The sequence below is a fragment of the Palaemon carinicauda genome, chromosome 8, assembly GCF_036898095.1.
Source record: "Palaemon carinicauda isolate YSFRI2023 chromosome 8, ASM3689809v2, whole genome shotgun sequence".
NCBI classification, from domain to species: domain Eukaryota; kingdom Metazoa; phylum Arthropoda; class Malacostraca; order Decapoda; family Palaemonidae; genus Palaemon; species Palaemon carinicauda.
This window is the reverse complement of record NC_090732.1, coordinates 136992287-137016624: the sequence shown is the minus strand read 5'-3', so window position 1 is coordinate 137016624 and position 24338 is coordinate 136992287. Positions and strand designations below refer to the sequence as shown.

At 42.4% G+C, this 24338-nt stretch overlaps 1 protein-coding gene across 2 annotated transcripts in view; it reads right to left on the bottom strand.

The window, feature by feature from the left end:
* LOC137645961 (rho GTPase-activating protein 44-like) overlaps window positions 1–24338 on the bottom strand; it is a 359606-nt gene that overhangs the window by 18767 nt on the left and 316501 nt on the right. The window contains exons 8-10 of one of the 2 annotated variants that reach the window (XM_068379038.1): window positions 22160–22316; window positions 21043–21216; window positions 4038–4169 (exon numbers count right to left, since the gene is read on the bottom strand). In XM_068379038.1, the coding sequence (XP_068235139.1) occupies window positions 4038–4169; window positions 21043–21216; window positions 22160–22316 (463 nt within the window). The remainder of the gene's footprint in view (window positions 1–4037; window positions 4170–21042; window positions 21217–22159; window positions 22317–24338) is intronic. The other variant, XM_068379039.1, reaches the window with a different exon arrangement.

Below are 24338 nucleotides of genomic sequence, written 5' to 3'. Positions count from 1 at the left end.
CCACATGGTGAAGTCCATATATACTTGTGGTTGATGATGTGTTGAAAAAGATAACCTCTAATGACAAGATTGTTTGCTGAACAGAAACTTATGAAATGTGCTCCATTTTCATTTGCAACTTCGCCAAGACCCTAAACACCCATCACATTCTCTTTCCCTAGATTATTTCTTCCAACTTTAGCATTGAAATTGCCAATCACAATTTTCATATCTCTCTCTCTGGGTTCTCATCTATTACCCTCTGCAGTTCTTCATAGTATTCATCTTTCTTTTCTTCAGGGGATTCATTTGTTGGGGCATAGCAAACTATAATACTATACTCATAGTGCACTGCTTTGATTTGAACTTTGCTAGTAACAATCTACTATTTACAGCTCTCCACTTACTTAATGCCTTTTCTGGTCTTAGTGTCATCATCATTCCTACCCCTTCTCTTGCAACTCCATCTGATCTTCCTGAATGAGTTTCACTTAGGGCCGAAATATCCAAACTATATTTCATAAATTCACTCTCCACTTGCAGTAACTTCCCAATCTGATTCATGGTTCTAACATTCCAATTACCTATTTTCAATTTTTCTTTAGTATTTATAAACCGGGAGATTCTTAGCACCCTGCTACGCCCATGACTGGCTGTCATTCTGTCATCTTCTCTTTCCATGACTGGCCAAACCCATAGAGGATTCATTGGCTAGATACATCAAAGGATAGCCAGTTCCTTGTGATGCGCAGTGCCTGTCTAACTAAGGCAATTGACCCTTGCCGGTCCATACAAATTCTAATAAGATCAACCGCCAGGCATCAGGAGTAAAAAAAGCCGAAGAGACAGTTTATCCATCGCCTTAAACCCAATCCGTCACCCTGCTGACAGTGACTGCATCGAGATTTAGGGGGGCATTTTCTCCATACCCAAAGCTGTCCTTGTACTGGGAAGGAGTTTGAGCGAGTGTGTAGGGATCTAGCGTGTGATAACCTAGAGTGAAGGGATCTAGCGTGTGATAACCTAGAGTGAAGAGCTTGTAAGATCCATCTGACAAGAAACTAACGCGTGAAGCCATTGTGTGTGAGGAGTCCCAAAGATGGAATCCTTGTGCGTGGGAAGTGTATGCGAGGAGACCGTGGGGATCATGCATCTTTCAGGGAGGTGATTGCGTGCATTGCTCTTGGTGACTGTGTCACTGTCTATAGTAGTCTCTTTTTTGTTCCCGTCGGTCATCTAGAGTATCAGGTTCTCTCTCCTGGTCTATTGCCCTTGGCAAATTCATCTCCTTCCAGCTGCCTGATGAGGAATGAAGAGCCTTTAACCTGACCGATTTTGCTTGTATTTTTGTTCCCTTATAGAGCTAGGTACTTTTAGCTCTCCTTTGAGCTGTCTCATGAAGAATGAGCATCTTTCGTCCTGACCGATTTTGCATCTACTTGTTCCCTTATGGAGCTGGGTACTGGTCGCAGGATTGTAAGCGCCTGTACCTTGTACCACCTCACCTTCCCAGGGGTTGGTGGTTGGTACACCATTGCTTTTCTCACCCGTGCATGAAGGGAGGTCGGGCAAATGTTCACGAGGCTTTGTACGATTGGTCCTCGTCTTCCTCATATTCAGAGCAGGTGATGCAGCATCCAATGTCTCAGCAGCAGAGGGCAATGTCGAAGATACAGGGCTAGGAGGGGAAGGAGGGCACGTATGCTTTTTCTATTTCCTGAACGGTGGTGATGAAACCACAGGAGGAGAGGATCAAGAATCTTCTATAGCTCGCACAGACTAGTCGACGGTCATACCTCTGCTCCTTCCACAGGTGAAACAGCAGAAAAGGAGACAACAACAGCATTAGTCCCACCATCTGCAAACACCTTCACTAGCTTTTCCACAGACCGATTGCCATAACTTCCCTAGGTCCAAATCCAGCTAACGTTGTTGTTGGTCGTCACGAAGGCGGCCAAACTTGTTAGGGGGGCAGGGGTTATCACCTTCAATAGGGGAAGGCAATACTCCTACCTCTCATGAAGTCTACCGGCGAGAGCAAATCGTAGTCGCCTTCTCTCATTGGTTTTCTTTCGTAGTACTCGGATCTAGTGTAGGAAGCTTCTTTGGCAACAATTTGTGTGTGGAAACCTGAAGCCAAAGTCTCTCTTTTTGACTTTTAGGACAGTACTCGGACCACTGCCAAGGAGGTCACAACCTCCACTCATCACATGGCGTTGACTGCAAAGTCATACCTTTGAACAATGGGCACAAGAGATGAGCCATGTCCTCATAGCTCATAAACCTGCCACAATTGCCGCCAGGCTTGATTGGGAAGACCCCCGTTTGTACATAGGAAATCCATCACATACAGCACAGCAAACTCAAACTGAAGAGAGAAAAAAGAAAGATTAAAGCAGCCAGTATAAAAAGACCCAGAGACTAAGTCGGTACTGCTCAGCAGCTGAAGTCAAAGTGGCTGCTCAATGGACTGTTGAGTGAGCGCAGCTGACCCAACACCCAGCAGTAACTACCACCAACTTGTTATAAATTTAAATAGAAGAGGTCCAGCTTTGTTGAAATCATACTCCTATTATAGAAGGGGGGTTTGTATTTGTGTAGGAACAAACTTGTATACCATGCCAACTTACCTCAAAATAATCTATTAACAGGTATGTTAAAATCAAAACACATCTTAAATCAATCATTATCGTTGCATGTGAATGAAAAGAAAGCAAAGAACCAATAAATTTAAATATGAAAAGGGGATATGGAATGAATGAGTGAAACTCCACTGTAATAGTCTGGGGAAGATAACAGATGTACAAACTAATAAAGAATGAGCTTGATTATTGCCTTCAGCTAGTCATCCTTTTATTATGAAATTCTTTTTCTAATAACGTTTTGTAAATCAATATGGAAAGTATAATTACAGTAGAGGGTTTATTGTGAAATACAAATAAAATACTCAAAATATAGACTATACGGTACATTTCTAAACTCAATATCAAATAGAAGTGAACAACTTAGAAAGATCTTGTCAGATTCTTTAAAATAAGAAACTGAAATTAACTTTCAAGAAATTTTATTGCACAAAGGGTTATCGATCAATGTAGAAAACCTATCACTACTGTAAGACCTGATAATAAAATGTTAATTTTTTTTCTACTGTTCTAACAGAAATTTGATAGCATTTTTTTATTTTTTTTTTTTTTACAGAAATGAAAATTTTTGACGATAAACCTGATCATCATATTGTTGACTTTGTTTTGAGTAAGATATCTAAATTTGTTTTTCCAAATTCAGAGTAAAACTGGTAATTGTAATTGCCTATCTACTATTACCGATTTTCTCTTAATTCCTATACAGTATAACATTTCTAAAACACAAGACAGCTTTTTTTCTATTTATGAATTTAGAATTTCATTAGAAAAAGGCAACTACAATCAATTACTGAAAATTAATTAGTAAAACCTTCTGTAAATCATGCAAAACTTGTCATGATGTACTAATTCAAGATGCAAAATACTAAATATACACAAGTTTATAAAGTTCACAGTGATCTACACAAATAACATCAAGCAATAAAATTTTATAAGCTAAATATAGAAAAAGAATAATTTACCATGCTAAATAAAGGTAATACAGTACTAAAACTACAACCTGGCTAGTTAAAAATAGACAATTTTTATAAAAAATAAGATTCCCTAAAAATTTGGGTAAAAATACAGCAAGAAAATTTATGAAGAACTGAACAATTTCTATAATTTGTTTCTTGTCTTTACATAAAACAATTCTTAGCATAAGAACATGTCCACGTGATATATGCCTCCAATTCCATACTGATATGTACACTGAAGAACTGTCTTAAGTTATATAAGACATCTACTCATTTTGCATTAAAAAATTAACCATGAAAAGAAAATCATTTTTTAAATCCAGTAACAAAAGAAGCAAATGTGCTGGGATTCAAATGCTAGTGTACAAATTATGCCATTAAGCTGAATACAAACAATTAGTTCTCATGGCAAGCAGTGATATACAGTAGCTACAAAAAAGTAAATTTTTGACAAACAAACCTGCATGATGAGAATTCAAAGGGGCTATGGCGTCCAACTGTTCAGAGGAGAATGACGGGGGTCTTGCTAATAACTGTGGAGGCTTATCTGGTTTAGGTGGCTTCCAGGGTTTCTCAGGGAGGTTCGTACTCCCTGAGGGATGTATTGGTTGGAAAAAATATACTGAAACTCTAGTGGGCACCTAGCAAACTGACAGTGTGGGTAATTCCACAACATAGAGTAAATATCTAGCAACGACAAAAACCTCTAAAGCATACAGGCAAAGATGAATAATTTATGGTACCTCAACATCAAAAGACTGCCATAAAAAGAGATATGAAGCTTAGAAGAAGAACCCTTAGAAATTGCTTGTTAACTCTAGAAAGATGACCACCAAAATTTTATCCTTGAACATCAATCAATACAGTTAAGATGACAAAACACCACTGTAGAAGTACAGTATTAAAAATCCCAGCAAAAGAAATAAAGATACCAACAAAGAATTCATAAACCAAAGATTACCAAGAACTAAACATGAATCAATAAAGATGGCATTGTGGTTCCAGCCACATAGCGAAAGCATTTTGCCCCAATAACATTGTTAGTCTACACCATGTAACTTTGTACCATACATACTCCAAAGTTTTAAAGCAATTAAAAAACCAAAAACATTCCAAATGAACAACCATTTAATGTTAGATTGGAAAAGATATTTTTATATTTATATTCATATCACAACTGGAATAACTTATTCACCCCAAATGTTACAAGCCAAAGATACATGAAAATATTAAAAATGACATTCGGAGACAATTTGTATTTTTCCCTAACCTGTAGTTATTTATGTGGATTACCTTTCGGTAAAGCTGGAAGGTAGCCAGTAAACTAAAAGTGCTAGGTGACAACCTTGCCTAACCACTTAAGTGGGTAAGCAGGGGTGGCGGGGGGGGGGGGGGGGGGGGGGGTACCCAGTCGCCTATATGTACTCTTACAGCTGTAAGCTACGTCACTTTTTGATTGCAGGCAGGACTTACTGGGGGACAGGTGATGGCGCGCCAATTTATATAAATAACTACAGGTTGGTATTAGGAAAAAATACAAATCATCTCCGAATTTGTCATTTGTTCCCATACTAACAAACCTTCCGTTATTTATGTGGATGACTTACTATTAGGAGGGTGGAAGTCCTATTTCTGGCATGGACATTGACCCGGGTTTACCTAGTACAGTACTGTATAGACTGTGGTCTAGGGAAAACTTTGCCACCTCGATAACAATACAAAGTGAGTATGATAGCGGCCTAAGCAATTCAACTGCCGTGAGAGATATCATATGAACGTCTATGGAACTATATTCCAAGAGTATAAATAGGATATAAACAAAGACGTTTCCTATTGCCTACCTTGCGGGAACCAATGGGGACGTGAACAGTATATTAAATTTATGACTATACTAGGGAAGTGATTCTTACCAGCAAAGGTTGAAGCCAGCTTGCAGAGAGACCAATGGCGCTGTACCCCAAGGGAGGGAAAAAGGAAGAAAGGAAAATGCCAGACATACTCTCATTCATCCCAGACTTAACCCAGGTAACCAACGCCCTCAACCATCTGCTACTTGTTCAACAAGGAGCCCAAGGTACTCTTAAAGCCCTTGTTGAACAGCCACCACAGGACCGATAGTAAACATATCGAGCCTCTTGTGAGTCACGCCCTTTAATAAGTTGTGAACGTAGTCTGACATTTCCACACGCCCGCTTGTAATACCTGCCACACAGAAAAGTTGTGCTTGAAGGCCAAAGATGTACTGATGCCCTTGACATCATGGGCTCTAGGTCTTCAAGCTTGAGGAGGATCGGGGTTTAGAGCTCTTTCAATGACTTGGCGTATCCAAAATGAAATACTGTAGTTAGTTCAGGGCCGTGTTGCTGCATTGCATTCAAGATATCTCAAATTCCTCACTGGGCAAAGTACCAGTAACTGTTGATCTGAGTCATTGGTTACAGAACGTAGACTCAATCTGAAAGGGCCCGAATCCAAGGTCCAGTACCCCGGGATTTTGAGTCTTTGTAATAAAATCGGGGACGAAATAGTGTCACTTCCCCCATCCTCTTGAATGGGCGATGTCATGTGAGAGGCCATGAAGTTCACCGACTCTCTTTGCCGAAGCTAAAGCGACCAGGAACGCTGTCTTCAAAGTGAGATTTCAAACAGTTGCATGACTTAATGCGATACCCTAGGGCGATCACTTCGACCGTCCAGGGATCTGCCGCGTGAAGCTGCCACCTCTGCCAGCGGCGCTGAAGGCATCCTCACACAGGTGGTAGGTGATGAGGAATGCCATTCCTACTTGGAGTGATCACCTTGGCCACTTCCCTTTACTCCCTTCTTCCCTCTGAATGACTTGGACCCTTTCGGGCCTTTAGATGGAAAGGGCCGCTTAGAGACCTTAGAAGGTCCGGAGGACCTAGAAGTTGACGGGTGAGATGAGGAAGGTGGTTGCTGAGGCCAGGAAGACTGAGAAGGTCTGCCTAAGGCCGCGATGTTGTGGCCTTATGTATGAGAGAATCGTTCAACGATTTCCTCCATTGCTCAACAGCCCTCTCTATATCCTCCGGAATGAAGAGAGATGAATCCTCAAGGATGGAATTCCTCAACCAAGAGACCCCCACCTCAGCACCTGCTTGTGGAACTTACCTATGACGGTATCTCTTCTCTTGAGAATGGTGTTCGCCCACAAGTTGATGACATGGTACGATAAAAACTCGAGTCCGGGTACCTAACAACAGAGGAGACTCCATAGTCTTCCTGGCCAACTCCTTTGAAAGATCATGGAGGAAAACCATGAAGCCTAAGTATCATAGCCATAGATCGAGCTATGAAGCAGCCTGCATGGCATACTTCGCGCCTCTCTATGGTAAGGAGCTCACCTGCCAAGAGAGGCCTTCAGAGAGGATTGATTGATTTAAAGTTTTCAGGCATCCTGACATCTAAGGTCATTGACACCGCCTTCAGAGAGGAGAGGGTTTGAGTCAGTACACCCTTCGTTAGGGACTCTACTGAAGGGTCGAGGGTCATGGGGGAATGTGGTTCCCTTTCAATCTCGTAATACTTCCTTTGTAGAACAAATGGAAGTGGATGGGGCCAAGTGGAGGAACCTGCCCTCAAGGAACTAAAAGTTCCAGCTATCTGGGCGATACCTTTCCTTTGGCGGCTATCAAACCCTTGGACCAGAGCAGAGCTGCCCTGGACCTGGAAGACTTGTGGGTCTCGAATATCTAGTCGAGAACCATATCCTTCCTCTCTTGGATGGTGGAACCAGGAGTAGACAGCCTGTTGATCGCACTCTTACAGGCAAGGACCTGTCAAAAGATATGCTCCGACTTACGTCTCTCTTGCTCAGAGTGATAGTTCGGACTGGCCACCTTCGAAAGATTCTCATCTTCAGGATCTAGGGGGTCATCTACCTCCAGACTCAACTCTAGAGTCTGGGATAGGTCAGGGAGTCGCTGGGAGGACCCGCCACAGTGGACTGTCTCTGTGCCTCAACCATTCTAGCTTCCCGTGCCGCAGCATTCCTGGGTTTAATCTTAGTGTCCTTCGATTCCCTCCACACAGGATGTTCCTCCACAGTCTTAGGAGGGAGAACCTGCGAGGTTTTCGAGGCACTAGACGAAGCCTTGGCAGTAGGAACTGAAGGCTCCTCCTCTAGAGGAGGTACAGAAACCGGACATTGGTCCGGAGGAACTACCTCAATGTCTTGAGGGTTGAAGAGATGGATCGTTATCTCCCTTGGCGAGCTTATGTCCCTACTCGTCCTAGGACAGATGATGTCGGCGTGAGGTAGTGTTACGCCTCTCATCCTCCTTTTCTGTCTCTTAGTGATGACCTTTACCTTCACTGGTGTAAAGGGTAAGTTGGCCGTATAAGAACCAGATGGAATAGGACTTTCAGCACGTGATCGGGGTGGAGGTGATCTACATACTTTGTCTGCTGTCGACTTCCTTATGGGGTCCTGATTCCCAACTGACTAACTCGATGAGGGTTCCAGGGGGATCCTAGGGGTTGCTTTGACTGGAACAGTCAGAGGTTGTGACGGTGGAGGAGACACATTCAAAGACTTCAGGAGGGTGGAGATGAACATATTCACCCATAGAGGAAGCTCTGATCCTCTAGGTAAACCTTGGAATTCCCTAGGAGTGTCCTTTGGGTGGAACTCTAGAAGGAGCTACAGTCGATGGAAGTGATAACCTCTGAGGCAGAGGAACACATTCCTTCAGACGCGAAGGAAGGTCTGGACTAATAGGTATGTTTGCAAACCTATTAGGAGGTTCCTTGAAAACCCTCTGGAAAGGGTGTCAGTATTCCGCTGGAGGTGGAAGAAGCTGAGGGTAGAGGCGAAGGTGTTGGTACCGCACTTGCTCGCAGTTCAGACACATCTGCTCGTGAATTGCTCACGGAAATTGCCGATTTGCTCATGAAATCGCGAGATTCACACGCAAAATCGTGAGTTACCCGCGTCAATGAACATGATTCACGAACAAAAGTGCTCGCAACGGGAGCACCAGGAGCTACACAGGAAGAGGAAGGTCTAACGTCTTCTTGCTGCCCCACAGAAGCACCTACGTCTGACGAAGTCGGCAGAGGAGCCTCTGAGCAAGGACTACTCTAGTTGGAGAACATGTCACAGCGGGACACATTTCCAAGCATCGCATAGGCAAACGCTTTGCTAAGACTCCCAAGGCAGTGAAAGGCACTGGAGACGCCTGTTTGAGGAATGGTCATTCTCATCATCAGGTCCAGTCCGAGGTCGTTTGGAAGGTCTGGTTGAGGGGCTACATGCTGATGGGCTGCGTGTGCGCCTACCTCTACCTCTAGACGAGGAACGTCTAGACCTTGATCGCGAACGAGTTGTTTGTGAACAGGAGCGTCTAGCCCTCGTTTGAGAATGGCGTGAATGTCGCGAATGCCTATCTCACAAACGTGAACGTCGTTTTCGTGAACGGTACTCTCGTGAGAGTGAATGCCGCTCTCGTGAACGGGAGCATCATTCTCGTGATCTAGATCGCAAAGATTGTGTAGAACGCAATCGCAAGACTCGTCCTCCTGAAGAGGAACACCTCTGAGGAGAGCGTTGAGACCTCGCGCTCTAGAGCGTGAGTGCCTCCTAGAAGAAGAGCGCTCGGATCGTGATGACCTACGATACGATAGATCTTCCGATGGTCGCAAACGGCAATCAGGAAGTGTGTCCAGAAGGACGAAGCTATGGCAATGCTATCCTTTAGTGCTGCTGGTGGTAGGAGCGCTGGTCCCTGGAAGACCTACACTTGCAACCTGTGGGTTCCTGTGTGGAGAAACAAAGGGTTGAAGGTTAAGGGACGACGAGGTCCCAGGATGAAGTGAGGGTTTGTTGTCAGCAGGGGGCCATTGGAGAGGCGAATGCATGCGATCACCTCGTCCACGCGTGGAAGGGCCAGGAGAAGGTGAAAGATGGACCTCGCACAGTTCCAGAGCGTGAGATGTCAACAGCTCCGGAGAGAGGGTCCTTGAAAAAGGCGCTGTAGCTCTTCCTTCGAAAGGGGTCTTGAAATCCTTAAGGACGACCACACCTGCAGCAAATCTGAAAGGGAGAATGGCTCGCCAGCGGCTGGAAAAGAAATTGCTCCTCAAGGGGAAGCAACAACCCCCCCCCAACCCCAGTACCCCAGGGTTGCCAGGGAGTTAGTCAGTCTGCACTCCTATTTGATCGTCCTTCAGAAGAGCGCAAGCGAGCTGGAGCTTTAGAAAGAGATTTTGGCGGTGCGTGAAGAATAAGAACGAGCTTATCTCATCCCTGAGGGAGAAAGATTGCTCTTAGCCTTCTTCTTCTTGCGCCGCCCAAATTTTTCCCATTGGGAGTCCGGCCACTCCCTACACTCTGCACAAGGCAAACCCTGCTTGCACCGATGCCCTCTGGACGAAGGATACAAAGAGTGCGGGTCGGTGTCCAACGAAGACATGAAAGTACCGCACGCGGCACCCTCACGCTTTGGATACGTTCTTATGAAGGCAATCATAGAGAGAACATGCATACCTGAAAAAGAGAAAGCAAAATCAAAAGTCCAACAACAGTCAGGGAGAGAGAGGACACGTCCGATCTCTACCGAGCCAAAAGAAAAAGTGACGTCTCTCACGGCTGTGAGAGTATATATAGAGGCAGCTGGGTACTCCCAACCCACCCCCAGTCTACCCGATCATGCAGTTAGGTAGGGCTGCCACCTCGCAAATAAAGTCTAATGGCTACCTTCCAGCTACGCTGAAAGATAATCCACATAAATAATGGAAGGTTTGTTAATATGGGAACTAAAAGCGAGCTAATAAACTGTATTGGGGGATTCTTGGGTAGTTCTGTAGAAGGACCGAAGGTTGACAGTTGTTTTGATCTATGACACTGTGCAAAGAAAATTAATCTCCTTATGTATTAATTTCTAGTTTTAATTTGTTCTTTAATCCAGACGTTAACTTGATCTTCTAACCAAATAAAAATCACTTAATAAAATCACACTATGCTTTCACTGCATATATAAACCAGTAAGAAATTAAATTAAAAAAAAAAACCCTAAAATGTAATTGATGTTTTGTTTTAGGTTGCAAACAATATGATCCACAAAGGTATATTACTGGTACTTTTTATATTGATTACGAATGAAGGTCCCAACTTACAAACTTGGTAGGTTCCAATCTGTTTGTAAGTTGAATTTGGTTAAATTTTTGCTCAGGATAGGCCTAACGTGACTCCCATACAAACGATTTCCAGCTACAAAAGTAAAATAGTCCCTCTTCATATGAAATAAATATCAGGTTATTGCAAAAGTTGTCTTATTTACTGAATTGAATTAGATGATATTGTTTTATTACAGTATACAAATTTTTGATACAATATCCGAGATTTATTTTACAACTTGGATTTGTGTTATATCTCCGAATATTGCTAAGTTGAGGACCTTCTATGCTATCAAGAGAAACCTTTGTACCAAATTCATTCATGATATTAAATTTACTCGATAATTCTTTTATCCATTTTCATTAAAAAAATTTGATTAGTACATCTGCCACTTTGTCAAAATTATAAGAAAATTACCATTCCATTAAATACGAAAATAATCATAAAATTGACAAAAAATAAACTTTACAAAGGAATTTTGCAAAGAAAATATAGGACATAAAAGTGGAACTGATGTATGAAATGGGGAGTAATCATAATGACAAGAGAAATGTTATTTTCATTAGTAAAATAAATTTTTGAATATACTTACCCGATGATCATGTAGCTGTCAACTCCGTTGCCCGACAGAAATCTACGGACGGGATACGCCAGCGATCGCTATACAAGAGGGGGGTGTACTCACCAGCGCCATCTGTGGTCAGGTACTCCAGTACTTCTTGTCAACACCACCTCAATTTTTTCCTCGGTCCACTGGTTCTCTATGGGGAGGAAGGGTGGGTCAATTAAATCATGATCATCGGGTAAGTATATTCAAAAATTTATTTTACTAATGAAAACAACATTTTTCAATATTAATCTTACCCAATGATCATGTAGCTGATTCACACCCAGGGGGGTGGGTGAAAACCAGTATACATGTTAATCAAGAAGCTAAGTATCCCGTATTTCATTTTTATCAGTTATTCAAAATAACAAATGAAATTATAAGTACCTGGTAAGGAAGTCGACTTGAACCATTACTCTGCCTTTAATAAGTACGTCTTCCTTACAGAGCGCAGCGGTCCTCTTAGGAGGCTGAACAACTCTTAGGTGCTGAAGTATAAAGGGCTGCAACCCATACTAAAGGACCTCATCACAACCTCTAACCTAGGCGCTTCTCAAGAAAGAATTGACCACCCGCCAAATCAACTAGGATGCGGAAGGCTTCTTAGCCCACCGTACAACCCAAAACAACAATAAAAGCATTCAAGAGAAAGGTTAAAAAGGTTATGGGATTATGGGAATGTAGTGGCTGAGCCCTCACCTACTACTGCACTCGCTGCTACGAATGGTCCCAGGGTGTAGCAGTTCTCGTAAAGAGACTGGACATCTTTGAGATAGAATGATGCAAACACTGACTTGCTCCTCCAATAGGTTGCATCCATAATACTCTGCAGAGAACAGTTCTGTTTGAAGGCCACTGAAGTAGCCACAGCTCTCACTTCATGTGTCCTTACCTTCAGCAAAGCAAGGTCTTCTTCCTTCATGTGAGAATGAGCTTCTCTAATCAGAAGCCTTATGTAGTAAGAAACTGCGTTCTTAGACATAGGCAGCGAAGGTTTCTTAATAGCACACCATAAGGCCTCTGATTGTCCTCGCAAGGGTTTTGACCTTTTAAGATAGTACTTAAGAGCTCTGACAGGGCAAAGTACTCTCTCCCGTTCGTTACCCACCATGTTGGAAAGGCTAGGTATTTCGACGATTTAGGCCAAGGACGTGAAGGAAGCTCATTTTTTGCCAAAAAACCGAGCTGTAAGGAACATGTAGCCGTTTCAGATGTGAAACCTATGTTCCTGCTGAAGGCGTGAACCTCACTTACTCTTTTGGCTGTTGCAAGGCAGACGAGGAAAAGAGTTTTGAGAGTGAGGTCTTTGAAAGAGGCTGACTGGAGAGGTTCAAATCTAGATGACATAAGGGACCTTAGGACTACGTCTAGATTCCAGCCTGGAGTGGACAACCGACGTTCTTTAGAGGTCTCAAAAGACCTAAGGATGTCCTGCAGATCTTTGTTGGAGGAAAGATCCAAGCCTCTGTGGCGGAAAACCGCTGCCAACATACTTCTGTACCCCTTGATCGTAGGAGCTGATAGAGATCTAACATTCCTAAGATGTAACAGGAAGTCAGCAACTTGGGTTACAGTGGTACTGGTAGAGGAAACTGCATTGGTTCTGCACCAGCTTCGGAAGACTTCCCACTTAGATTGATAGACTCTGCGAGTGGATATCCTCCTTGCTCTGGCAATCGCTCTGGCTGCCTCCTTCGAAAAGCCTCTAGCTCTAGAGAGTCTTTCGATAGTCTGAAGGCAGTCAGACGAAGAGCGTGGAGGCTTGGGTGTACCTTCTTTACGTGAGGTTGACGTAGAAGGTCCACTCTTAGAGGGAGAGTCCTGGGAACGTCGACCAGCCATTGCAGTACCTCTGTGAACCATTCTCTTGCAGGCCAAAGGGGAGCAACCAACGTCAGCCGTGTCCCTTCGTGAGAGACGAACTTCTGAAGAACCCTGTTGATGATCTTGAACGGCGGGAATGCATACAGGTCGAGGTGGGACCAATCCAGCAGAAAAGCATCCACGTGAACTGCTGCCGGGTCTGGAATCGGGGAACAGTACAATGGGAGCCTCTTGGTCATCGAGGTAGCGAACAGATCTATAGTTGGCTGACCCCACAGGGCCCAAAGTCTGTTGCACACGTTCTTGTGAAGAGTCCATTCTGTGGGGATGACTTGACCCTTCCTGCTGAGGCGATCTGCTGAGACATTCATATCGCCCTGAATGAACCTTGTTACCAGCGTGAGCTTTCGACTTTTTGACCAAATGAGGAGGTCCCTTGCGATCTCGAACAGCTTCCTCGAATGAGTCCCTCCCTGCTTGGAGATGTACGCCAAGGCTGTGGTGTTGTCGGAGTTCACCTCCACCACCTTGTTTAGCAGGAGGGACTTGAAGTTCATTAAGGCCAGATGAACTGCCAACAACTCCTTGCAATTGATGTGAAGCGTTTCCTGTTCCTGGTTCCATGTCCCCGAGCATTCCTGTCCGTCCAATGTCGCGCCCCAGCCCGAGTCTGATGCGTCCGAGTAGAGATGAAGGTCGGGGGTCTGAACAGCTAATGAGAGACCCTCCTTGAGAAGAATGTTGTTCTTCCACCACGTTAGAGTAGCCCTCATCTCTTTGGAAACAGGAATAGAGACCGCCTCGAGCGTCATATCCTTGTTCCAGTGAGCTGCTAGATGGTACTGAAGGGGCCGGAGGTGGAGTCTCCCTAACTCGATGAACAGGGCTAGCGATGAAAGAGTCCCTGTTAGACTCATCCACTGCCTCACCGAGCATCGGTTCTTCTTCAGCATGCTCAGGATGCACTCTAGGGCTTGGTTGATTCTTGGGGCCGACGGAAAAGCCCGAAAAGCTCGACTCTGAATCTCCATTCCCAGGTAAACGATGGTTTGGGAAGGAACGAGCTGGGACTTCTCTAAATTGACCAAGAGACCCAGTTCCTTGGTCAAATCCAAAGTCCATCTGAGACAGCGACGACTTGTGGGGGCTCTTAAAAGCCAGTCGTCTAAATAAAGGGAGGCTCTGATGTCTGCCAAGTGAAGGAATTTCGCAATATTCCTCATCAGTCGCGTAAACACAAGAGGTGCCGTGCTTAGGCCAAAGCACAGGGCTTGGAACTGGTACACAACCTCTCCAAAGACGAATCTCAGAAAAGGTTGGGAGTCTGGATGGATGGGAACGTGAAAGTAGGCGTCTTTCAGATCCAACGAGACCATCCAGTCCTCCTGCCTGACCGCTGCTAGGACCGACTTCGTTGTCTCCATTGTGAACGTCTGCTTGGTGACATAAGCATTGAGCGCACTGACGTCCAGCACCGGTCTCCAACCTCCTGTCTTCTTGGCCACCAGGAAGAGACGGTTGTAAAAGCCCGGGGATTGATGGTCCCGGACTATCACCACTGCCTCCTTCTGTAACAGGAGCGACACCTCTTGATGTAACGCTAGCCTCTTGTCCTTCTCCTTGTAGTTGGGAGAGAGGTTGATGGGAGATGTGGTCAGAGGGGGATTGCGGCAGAACGGAATTCTGTAACCCTCCCTTAGCCACTTGACAGACTGAGCGTCTGCACCTCTTCTTTCCCAGGCTTGCCAGAAGGTCTTGAGTCTGGCTCCTACAGCTGTCTGGAGAGGAGGGAAGTCAAAGCTTGCTTTTCGTGGACTTGGCACCTTTCTTGGACTTGCCCCAGTGACTGTCTGCACGGGAACTTCCTCGGCTGGGGGCTCTGCCACGAAAGGGCGGAATGAATCTGGTAGCAGGTGTATCAGCCACAGGGGTGCGGTAAGATCTCGGCACTGAAGGTACGGTTTTAGCCTTACGTGCTGAAGAGGCCATGAGGTCATGCGTATCTTTCTGGATAAGAGCCGCAGCCATCTCCTTGATTAGCTCCTCCGGAAACAGGAACTTGGAGAGAGGAGCAAACAGCAACTGTGACCTCTGGCAAGGGGTGATACCAGTAGATAAGTAGGAGCATAGATGTTCCCTTTTCTTGAGGACTCCTGAGACAAAAATAGAAGCAAGTTCGCCAGAACCATCGCGAATTGCTCTGTCCATACAGGACATGATCAGCATGGCCGAGTCTTTGTCAGAAGGGGCAGTCTTCTTGCTCAAGGCCCCCAGGCACCAATCGAGGAAATTAAAAATTTCGAAGGCGCGAAAGACTCCCTTCAACAAGTGGTCCAGATCAGAAAAAGTCCAGCAGACCTTCGAGCGTCTCATAGCCGACCTACGGGGAGAGTCAACCAAACTTGAGAAGTCGGCCTGGGCAGAGGCAGGGACCCCCAAGCCAGGTTCCTCTCCCGTGGCATACCAGACGCCCAACTTAGAAGCCAGCTTAGGAGGAGGAAACACAAAAGATGTCCTTCCCAGTTGCTGCCTGGACTGCAACCAATCCCCTAAAACCCTCAAAGCTCTCTTTGATGATCTGGCGAGGACAAGTTTGGTGTAGGCAGACGTAATAGGCTGCATGCCTAGAGAAAACTCGGATGGAGGAGAACGAGGGGTTGCAGAAACGAAGTGTTGAGGGTATAACTCTCTGAACAGAGTCAGGACCTTACGAAAGTCTAAGGAAGGTGGCGACGACTTGTGTTCCTCCACATCAGAAGAAGGATCATCCAGGTGAGCAGCTTCATCCTCAGAAAACTCATCTCCTGAGAGTTGAGAAGCGAGAGGTAACGGTATAGCGGCATGCTGAATGGCTGAATCCTGTAGAACGGGTGCATGCGCACTTGCGGATCCATCATCACGCCTCTGCTGAAGAGGATGAGGGCTGGCAATGACAAAGTCATGAGGCTGGGGTGAAGGAGGTTCTGCAGAGGTCTGAGGAGCAAGCGTGGTCAGAAGCGAATGCTGTAAGGCATGAGGCTCATGCTGCGAAGAATGCGGCTGCTGCATGCGTTGAGGAGGCTGCCTCATAGCATGAGGTTCCTGCCTCAAGGGTTGCGTCTGCCTCAAGGGTTGAGGAGGTTGCTGCGCAGAGAGAGGCTCTTGCCTCAAGGGTTGAGGCGGTTGCCGCATAGCATGAGGTTGCTGCCTCATGGGTAGAGGAGGTTGCCGCAACGCATGAGGCTCCTGCCTCATGGGTAGAGGAGGTTGCCGCAACGCATGAGGCTCCTGCCTCATGGGTAGAGGAGGTTGCCGCATAGCATGAGGCTCCTGCCTCAAGGGTTGAGGAGGTTGCCGCATAGCAAGAGGCTCCTGCCTCAAGGAAAGTGGAGGTTGCTGCATAGCGCTGGTACCTGGCAACTCCCAATGCGGCAGCTCACGCATGGAAGCAGGAGCAGCCTCAACATCATACGTCTGGCAGGGTGGACTGCGCAGAGGTGGAGGAGCGCTCGCAGGAGGAGGTGTGCTAACCTTCTCTGCCTGAAACTCCTGCATCAAAACCGCAAGCTGAGACTGCATTGTCTGCAGCATAGACAACTTGGGATCAACAGAAGTTGGAGCAGAGGCCTGTTGAGGCATCGCTTTACCTCTCTTAGGAGGTGTGCAGTCATCAGATGACTGCGGCGAGTCCGAACTGGCCCAGTGGCTACACCTGGGCCGTTGGACTCGCTCGGCCGGGACCTTACGTTTAAGAGGTCGTGAGACCTGGGTCCAGCGTTTCCTCCTGGAAACTTCTTCCGCAGACAAGGAATTTAAGGGCTCAATCGTCTGGGAGTGGAAGTGACGATCTCTATCAGATACGCCCGCAACCACTGAGGATACAACTGTGCGCCGATCAAGGCCTGCCGAACCCTTTTGCCCTTCGACGTTGCTTCTCCCCTGGGCTTGGGAGCTTGCAAGAGGTCCCGGACTGGGAGGACGACTGGCACGCACAGAAGTATCCTCATGCGCAACACTGACACTAGGCACAGCACTGGCACTAACACTTCCCACTGCACTTTTCACTTTAAGTTCCTTGACATCTGCCAAGAGAAGATTGTGGTCACTCACTAAAGACTCCACCTTATCACCAAGAGCCTGAATGGCACGTAACATATCCGACATATCAGGCTGAGCACTCGTAGTAGGTTCGGGGGTCACCACTACAGGGGAAGGAAAAGGTTGAGGATCATGGGGGGAGGAATAAACCAAAGAGCGAGAAGAACTCCTCCTAACTCTCTCCCTCTCTAACCTAGTCGTATACTTGAGGAATTCATTAAAATCGAATTCCGAAAGCCCAGCACATTCCCCACATCGATCTTCCAACTGACAGGATTTTCCCCTACAGTCGGAACAAACGGTGTGAGGATCAACAGAGGCCTTCGGAAGACGCCTATTACAAGTCCTAACACTACATCGCCTAATTTTAGGAGCTTGAGAGTGGTCGGACATCTTGAATTTAGAGAACAGTCAAGGGGGAATTCCAAAGTAAAGCAAAGATCGTTAACCAATAAATCAATTTAATTCCAAAAGCTATCTAAGCTAAGGGAAAAGCTTCCTGTATAGCGAAGGCTAAATTTTAGAGCAAATACTTCACCAAAACCGTGAACAAAGACTCCAAAATCAACAGCGTATCCATGTAGGTCTTGCCGGCGGCACGACAGAGGAAAAATTGAGGTGGTGTTGACAAGAAGTACTGGAGTACCTGACCACAGATGGCGCTGGTGAGTACACCCCCCTCTTGTATAGCGATCGCTGGCGTATCCCGTCCGTAGATTTCTGTCGGGCAACGGAGTTGACAGCTATATGATCATCGGGTAAGATTAATATTGAAAAATTGGCTATAACACCTTGAAAAATAAGGATAATTCAATGTAGTATAACGATACCTCATCTTTACAAGAAAAAGAATTTCCTTCCAGTAATTAAAAAAACAGAAAGACAAATACTGTTTACAAACACTCGAGGTAAACAGCATGAATCATAAAATAAATTAATATAAGAAAATACCAGAGCGAAACTAAAATATTTCCAGATAATATTCAAGGACAAAATTCATCCACCTAACAAAAACATATTTATTGAGTTTCATCCTGAAAAAAAAAGCATTATAGATTTGCCAAAAGATGGAAGCCATCCCAAATCACCATATTGTACAGAATATAGGAAAGCATCATCCCAAAACTTAGTACTGTATAACTTTTATTAACTAGAAGTACAATAAGCCAATACCACTAATAAGCTAAAAGCAAACAAATCCCAGATGTTAATGCTGTTAACAAAATAATAAAAAAAAATAATTAGTAAATAATGTTAAACTTCCCAACCAAAGTATAATAAAAGCAAGTCATCAACATGCAAACCACTCACCCACTAATTAAAAGCTGAATTTTCTTCTTTAAATACTTTAAATTTCGACGATTGAAACATTTCAAAGAAACATCAAATACTTTTTCTCAGTAATGATGACTTTTAATATCTGTCCAATATCAAACACAGACAACAGCTTCAGAGAATGTGTGAACCAAAGCTTTTTCATCGAGGGAGGGTAGTAATGTGCACTTCTTTCCTTATTGGATATTTTTTCGGGACAAAAATTATTCTGTGACTTAATAAATATTCTTATTATTCTTCTCAGAAATCACTATTATAATTTTATAACTACAAGTATTTTAAAAAACTTCTCATTATGGTACCAAATAATTATATCATAATATAAAAAGTATTCTAAATATAGCTATAATTGATATGATTGATATTGCTAATAAAATATTCTTTGACTATGGCTCTTCGTCATTATTCAAACATTATAATTTTGACTTTGGCTCTTCATCATTATTCAACATTATAATATTGGCACCCCCTTTATGTATTTCAAAAGGGATTGATTAAAATCAGCCACAAATTCCAGAAGCACTGAGTTAACTCTTTGTAAATGACCATATAAAATTACCATACACTTCATGCCAACCGAATTAGTAAAAGCAAAGAAACAAAATGAGCAAAAGAAAATTATCTTAAATTTGTGCATAAGATAAAAATACTGTATAAATATCCTTGTTATCGTCATTTTTTAAAGTAATTTTTAACATTAATAAAAATACATCCATAGAATAATTCCAACTCATAACAATACGTCAGTAATCTATCACTTATCCACCTTTTCTGTATCCTTACTACACCTTTAACTGTACTCATTTCAGTGTGGGAGGATATATACCCTTAAAAATTCAATTTTTTTTTTCTCTTATAGAAATGAACATATTACAGATGATGCAGATGTTCCAGTAACTTTGAGTCCTCACAATAATGAATACTTATAAATTCTGATTGGCCTAATTTTGATGTTGCATGCTTATTAGCTTCCTAATTTCCAGGGGGTATTGGAGCGGGGGAAGAAGCATAAACAGTTCTCTCTTTATTGCCATGGGAAGGAAAAAGGTTAAAATTCACAAAATATTTGGTATTTTTAGTGAAAGTGAAAGTGAATGCCTCTTCTAGTGCGCTTTATTTTATTCCATTTTTTTTTTATATTTTATAATATTGCTGACCAGTACTTTATATATTACTCAAAATTAATTATTTCCCTTTACTGCATGTTTTTAATGTTGTGCTATGCCAAAAACATACTACAGCATTCTATAGTACAATACAATAACACTATTATACACATTGCCCTATTCAGTAGTGTACATTTCTATGCAAAGCTACAAAACTTGTGGTCTTTTTATTATTGGAAATGCATAAACTTTTCAACATAACACTGTACAGTATGTACTGTTCTTTAGCAAACACTATTTCATGGGAAGGTTTCGGAGGTAAAATAAGGCAACGTACACTTGATACAATAGTATGTATAACTAACCCTAAATTCTTGTTTTATTGGTTTTGTTGCCTTTTATAATTTATGTACAGACCATTCTTTGGCAAGTACTGAGCAAATGTTTACAGAATGAAAATAGTTTTTTTATAACAATCTCCTCATTCTTATTAAGCCTAAATCAGTTACAAATTATTCTCTAACTAACAAATTCTGAAGTCTTAAAGATGGAAGTGGATGTGCGAGTGTCTAGACATATATTTATATTGCAAAGCTATATAGTTCTCCCTTCTCTGGATTCTATATTTCATTGACCTAATGCCTATGCATACAGTAGGTTAGCATACTTTTGAGACTGACAAATTGTCCTTATCTACATTTTTTCCCCTTTTTTACCAATCCCAAAAATCTAGGTGTGGAGAAGTGAAAGATTACTATCGATAACTATGATGAAAATGAGTAAATACCTCTCTATTTTTAACATATTTCATGGGTTATATCAAACTGCACATGGTATACTGTACTAGTTAATAAGTTTCTCTATTATTGCAACAACTACCTTCCAACTCAATTTACTTTTAACTTTAAAATAATATGTAAGGAAAAAGCTAGGGTCACTACAGACTTACAACATCAAAGTCCGTAAGTATACCTCTTAATAAAAGCTTTACATAATACTTTATCTTTTAGGGTACTTATCAAAACCAATCAAAATCACCTGACAATATATATATATATATATATATATATATATATATATATATATATATATATATATATATATATATATATATATATATATATATATATATATATATATATATATATATATATATATATATATATATACATAAATGAAAAATATTTTTCCCTGACTAATCATGATCAATTTTGTCTAATGTCAGCAATTTGAAATGTTGATTTATAAAATTGAGAAGAAGCTTCAAAATAACATCAACCCCCACACTTAAGAACCCAATTTGGTCTTGCTAATAAAGAACAGTAAAACTTGCTTCTCTTTTAGCTTCTGACACACAAAAACATATTTTTGTACTTACCATCAATAGCATTTGCTGGATTTGTTTGGACAACTGAAACCTGCTGTTTTTCTACTGTATGTGGAGTCTTCTCCGATGATGATGGAACAGTTGCTGTGCTATTAGAGCTGGCAGGGTCTTCACTTGTCTGAGATAGCACCATTTCGTCATGAATTTCCTGCTCGTTCAAACCATCTTGATGAGAGGGGAAAAGAAATTTTTAAATAAAAGGACAATATTGTACCCTTAATTAGCAGCTTGGTGCTTTTTATTATCCAAATTTTAAATTGCAACTTTATTTCAAATAAAAATGAAAAACATAACACCTTCCAAAGGTAATATAAGCACTACAGACCCATTAGTTTAAAAAAAAATTCAAGAATTCCTTTTGATTTAAATGTAACTGGACCTTTTAACTACTTTCAATGATCTGATGCTGATGGATTTGGGAATAATTTATTTTCCTTTGTTTGGAGCTTTGAGAATAATCACATGTTAGCATAATCAATAACACCTATTCAAACTGATACAAAAATGTTCCCTAATGGTTCATAACAGGAGTGAATAATGGAATGTAATTACTGTACACTGTTCAGTAAATCCCCAAGATAAAAACATTAAATTTTTGAACTTTCAAAGTTAGGAACCTGTGCTGGCAATAATGAAAGAATATTACAATTCTTTTTTAAGTATTCCAATATTCAGAAATAGCTTTAAGAATTTTTGATACACATGTAGGATACCTCACTAGCATTAGAAAAATCAACAGACTGAAAACAATGAAGATTAGGGGGTTGAGCGTAATGAACTGGATGTCCAAGTTAATTATGTTGGACTTGAAAGTTTTTCAACTTAAGACCCCAGTCTTATATAATATAAGGGTCTGGCTGTGTGTAAAAATGCCATACTGTACTTCTAATTCTAACTACAGTATACTAATATACATACGGTAAGAATTGTAAAAAGATCCATAATGGTTTTAGCGTACTATGGTTATTTTATCTTTCTCTGTATAGTTCCCTGTGTAACTATAAATGTAGAACTTGTATTCCCACACTTCAATCAAGAATTGATATACAAAGTTGTATAGCGGTAACGAAAATGTTTTGTGTCGTAAATTAATGTAACAAATAAATACCTGAGCTCACTGCAAGGTTACCAACACTGCCAACACTGGATGGACGTGGTGGCACTACAGATGGTCGCTCTGGTATTTGTGGTTTAGAATGATCCACGACAATAGTTGAGCGGTTGAGATGTGGCTTTTCAGGAAGTGCTGGTTTGTCTACCCTTTGCTAAGGGTAAAGGAAGATGAAGATAGACAAATTAATATCAGTAATAGTAAAAGCTAACATATCAAATTTTTACCAAAATTACGTAGTTTTTCCCCAACAGGGGTACTGTATATGTGAAAAATTCTTTCATATTAATCACTGAATTGTCAATGAACCCTCAGTGCAAATTACTTCCAGTCAATACACAATGCCATCTCCATCCATCTTTCATGAACACTCTTGCTTCCAATATATTAATGTCCTTCCATTACAATACCTCTTTCAGCCTACCCATCTAAGATACCCCTAAAAATGCCATCGTTTTCTTCGCAATGCTTCAGAACTATAAACTTTCCTTACAAGCTATTATCTTCCATTCTCTCCATAACTAACCTTAAAAACATTCTTGACATGTTTTTTTCATATGCGCTAACCATTTTGCCATTTCTACATATAGTATCTCAACATTTCTCAACCTTACAATACTCGCTCCCAATTTAGTGGGCAAAAACAATTCATCCTTACACCTTTAACACTTTGCTCAGTCACATTCTATATCCACACAATTTTTATAAAGGAGAGTTACCTCCATACATTCATGTACTTTAACTCTGGCTTTTAAAACATTTTGTATAACTCTTCTACCCCTTTCTTTACCTATCCTATTACTTGCTTTTTTCATCCACCAATGCATTTATTACCTTTACTCTCTCATACCTTAAATAAAATTAAACTTTTAAGTAATTTGTTACTTTCTTAACTATATAAACCCGAGTTCTTTAATAGGAATATCCTTTCAGTATAGCTGGAAGTCGGCTGTTATGATTCATAAAAAGGTGTTGGTAATTACTGGTGGGTAAGTCCCCCCCCCCTCCCCCCCCCCCTTAATTCTTGAACCCAGGAAAATGGAGATCTTCTATCCTTCAGAATGACTAGCAATACTTCAAAAGATATGCGGTTTCCCATTCGCTTTGTCTGGGCTACTTCGGGCAAATAACGTCCTTCTGTTCTCTAGGTTTATATGGTCCTGAGAAGAGGTCATGCATAACACTACACCTGACCTGTGGTTCAATCAGGACATTGCCTGGAGGCAGTTTCTATGTTGGCAGACTCAGAAGCCGAGATGATCGTGAGCTCCGACTCTAGTCTTTCCATCGATGTCCCTAGAGTCAAATTTATAACCTCAGCATCAAGAGTCCGAGGGGAAGGACCGACTTCCATGGGTGCATAAAATCTCTGCCTAGAGAGAGATGGTGGCAGAATTTTATTAGAATGGATTGCTCTGAGAAAATTACTTCTAGAAACATCTGCGTCTGCATTCACGATTACTTTCTGAGCCAGTTCAGACCAGAAGTTACAAGGTGAGTTTTGAGCCCTGGGAGCCCCAAATTCATCTTAGCAGTTTTGACTGGAGGCCTGGAAGCTTCCCCTAAGCCATTCATTTGTGTGGTAATGGGGAGGATATTAAGAAGTTTGCTTAAAATTCCAGAGTAGGGCCAGTGTCCTAAGTACTATAGTCTGAACAATCCAAGGGTCGTCGAGGTTTGACTCATTTCCGTGTTCTAATGGGGGGGGGGGGGACTGATAATCAATTTGATTAGAAAGCTCTTCTTTGGAAGGGGAGAATCCATTTCATTACAAAGCTCTTCTTCGGAAGGGTGGGAACTCTCAGAGGTGTGCATGCATGCTTTAGCGTACCAGCAAGACTGAGTATCAACCTGAAATAGATTTCTTCTTCAGAATAGCGGGCAAGCTCTGGGTGGCATGCCCACTGAGAGTCACCCTCAACTGCTCGCTCTTCTTTGGAAGCATAGGTGCACATGCCTTAGCGCATGCACAACAATGAGGATCTCCCTCAAGAGCTAGCTCTTATTCAGAAGCAAAAGAGTGATGTTCAACCTCAAGATCTAGTTTTTATTATTATCATTATTATTACTAGCTAAGCTACAACCCTAGTTGGAAAACTTGGATGTTATTGGCCCAAGGGCTCCAACAGGGAAAATTAACCCAGTGAGGGAGAAGAAATATATAAACTACATGAGA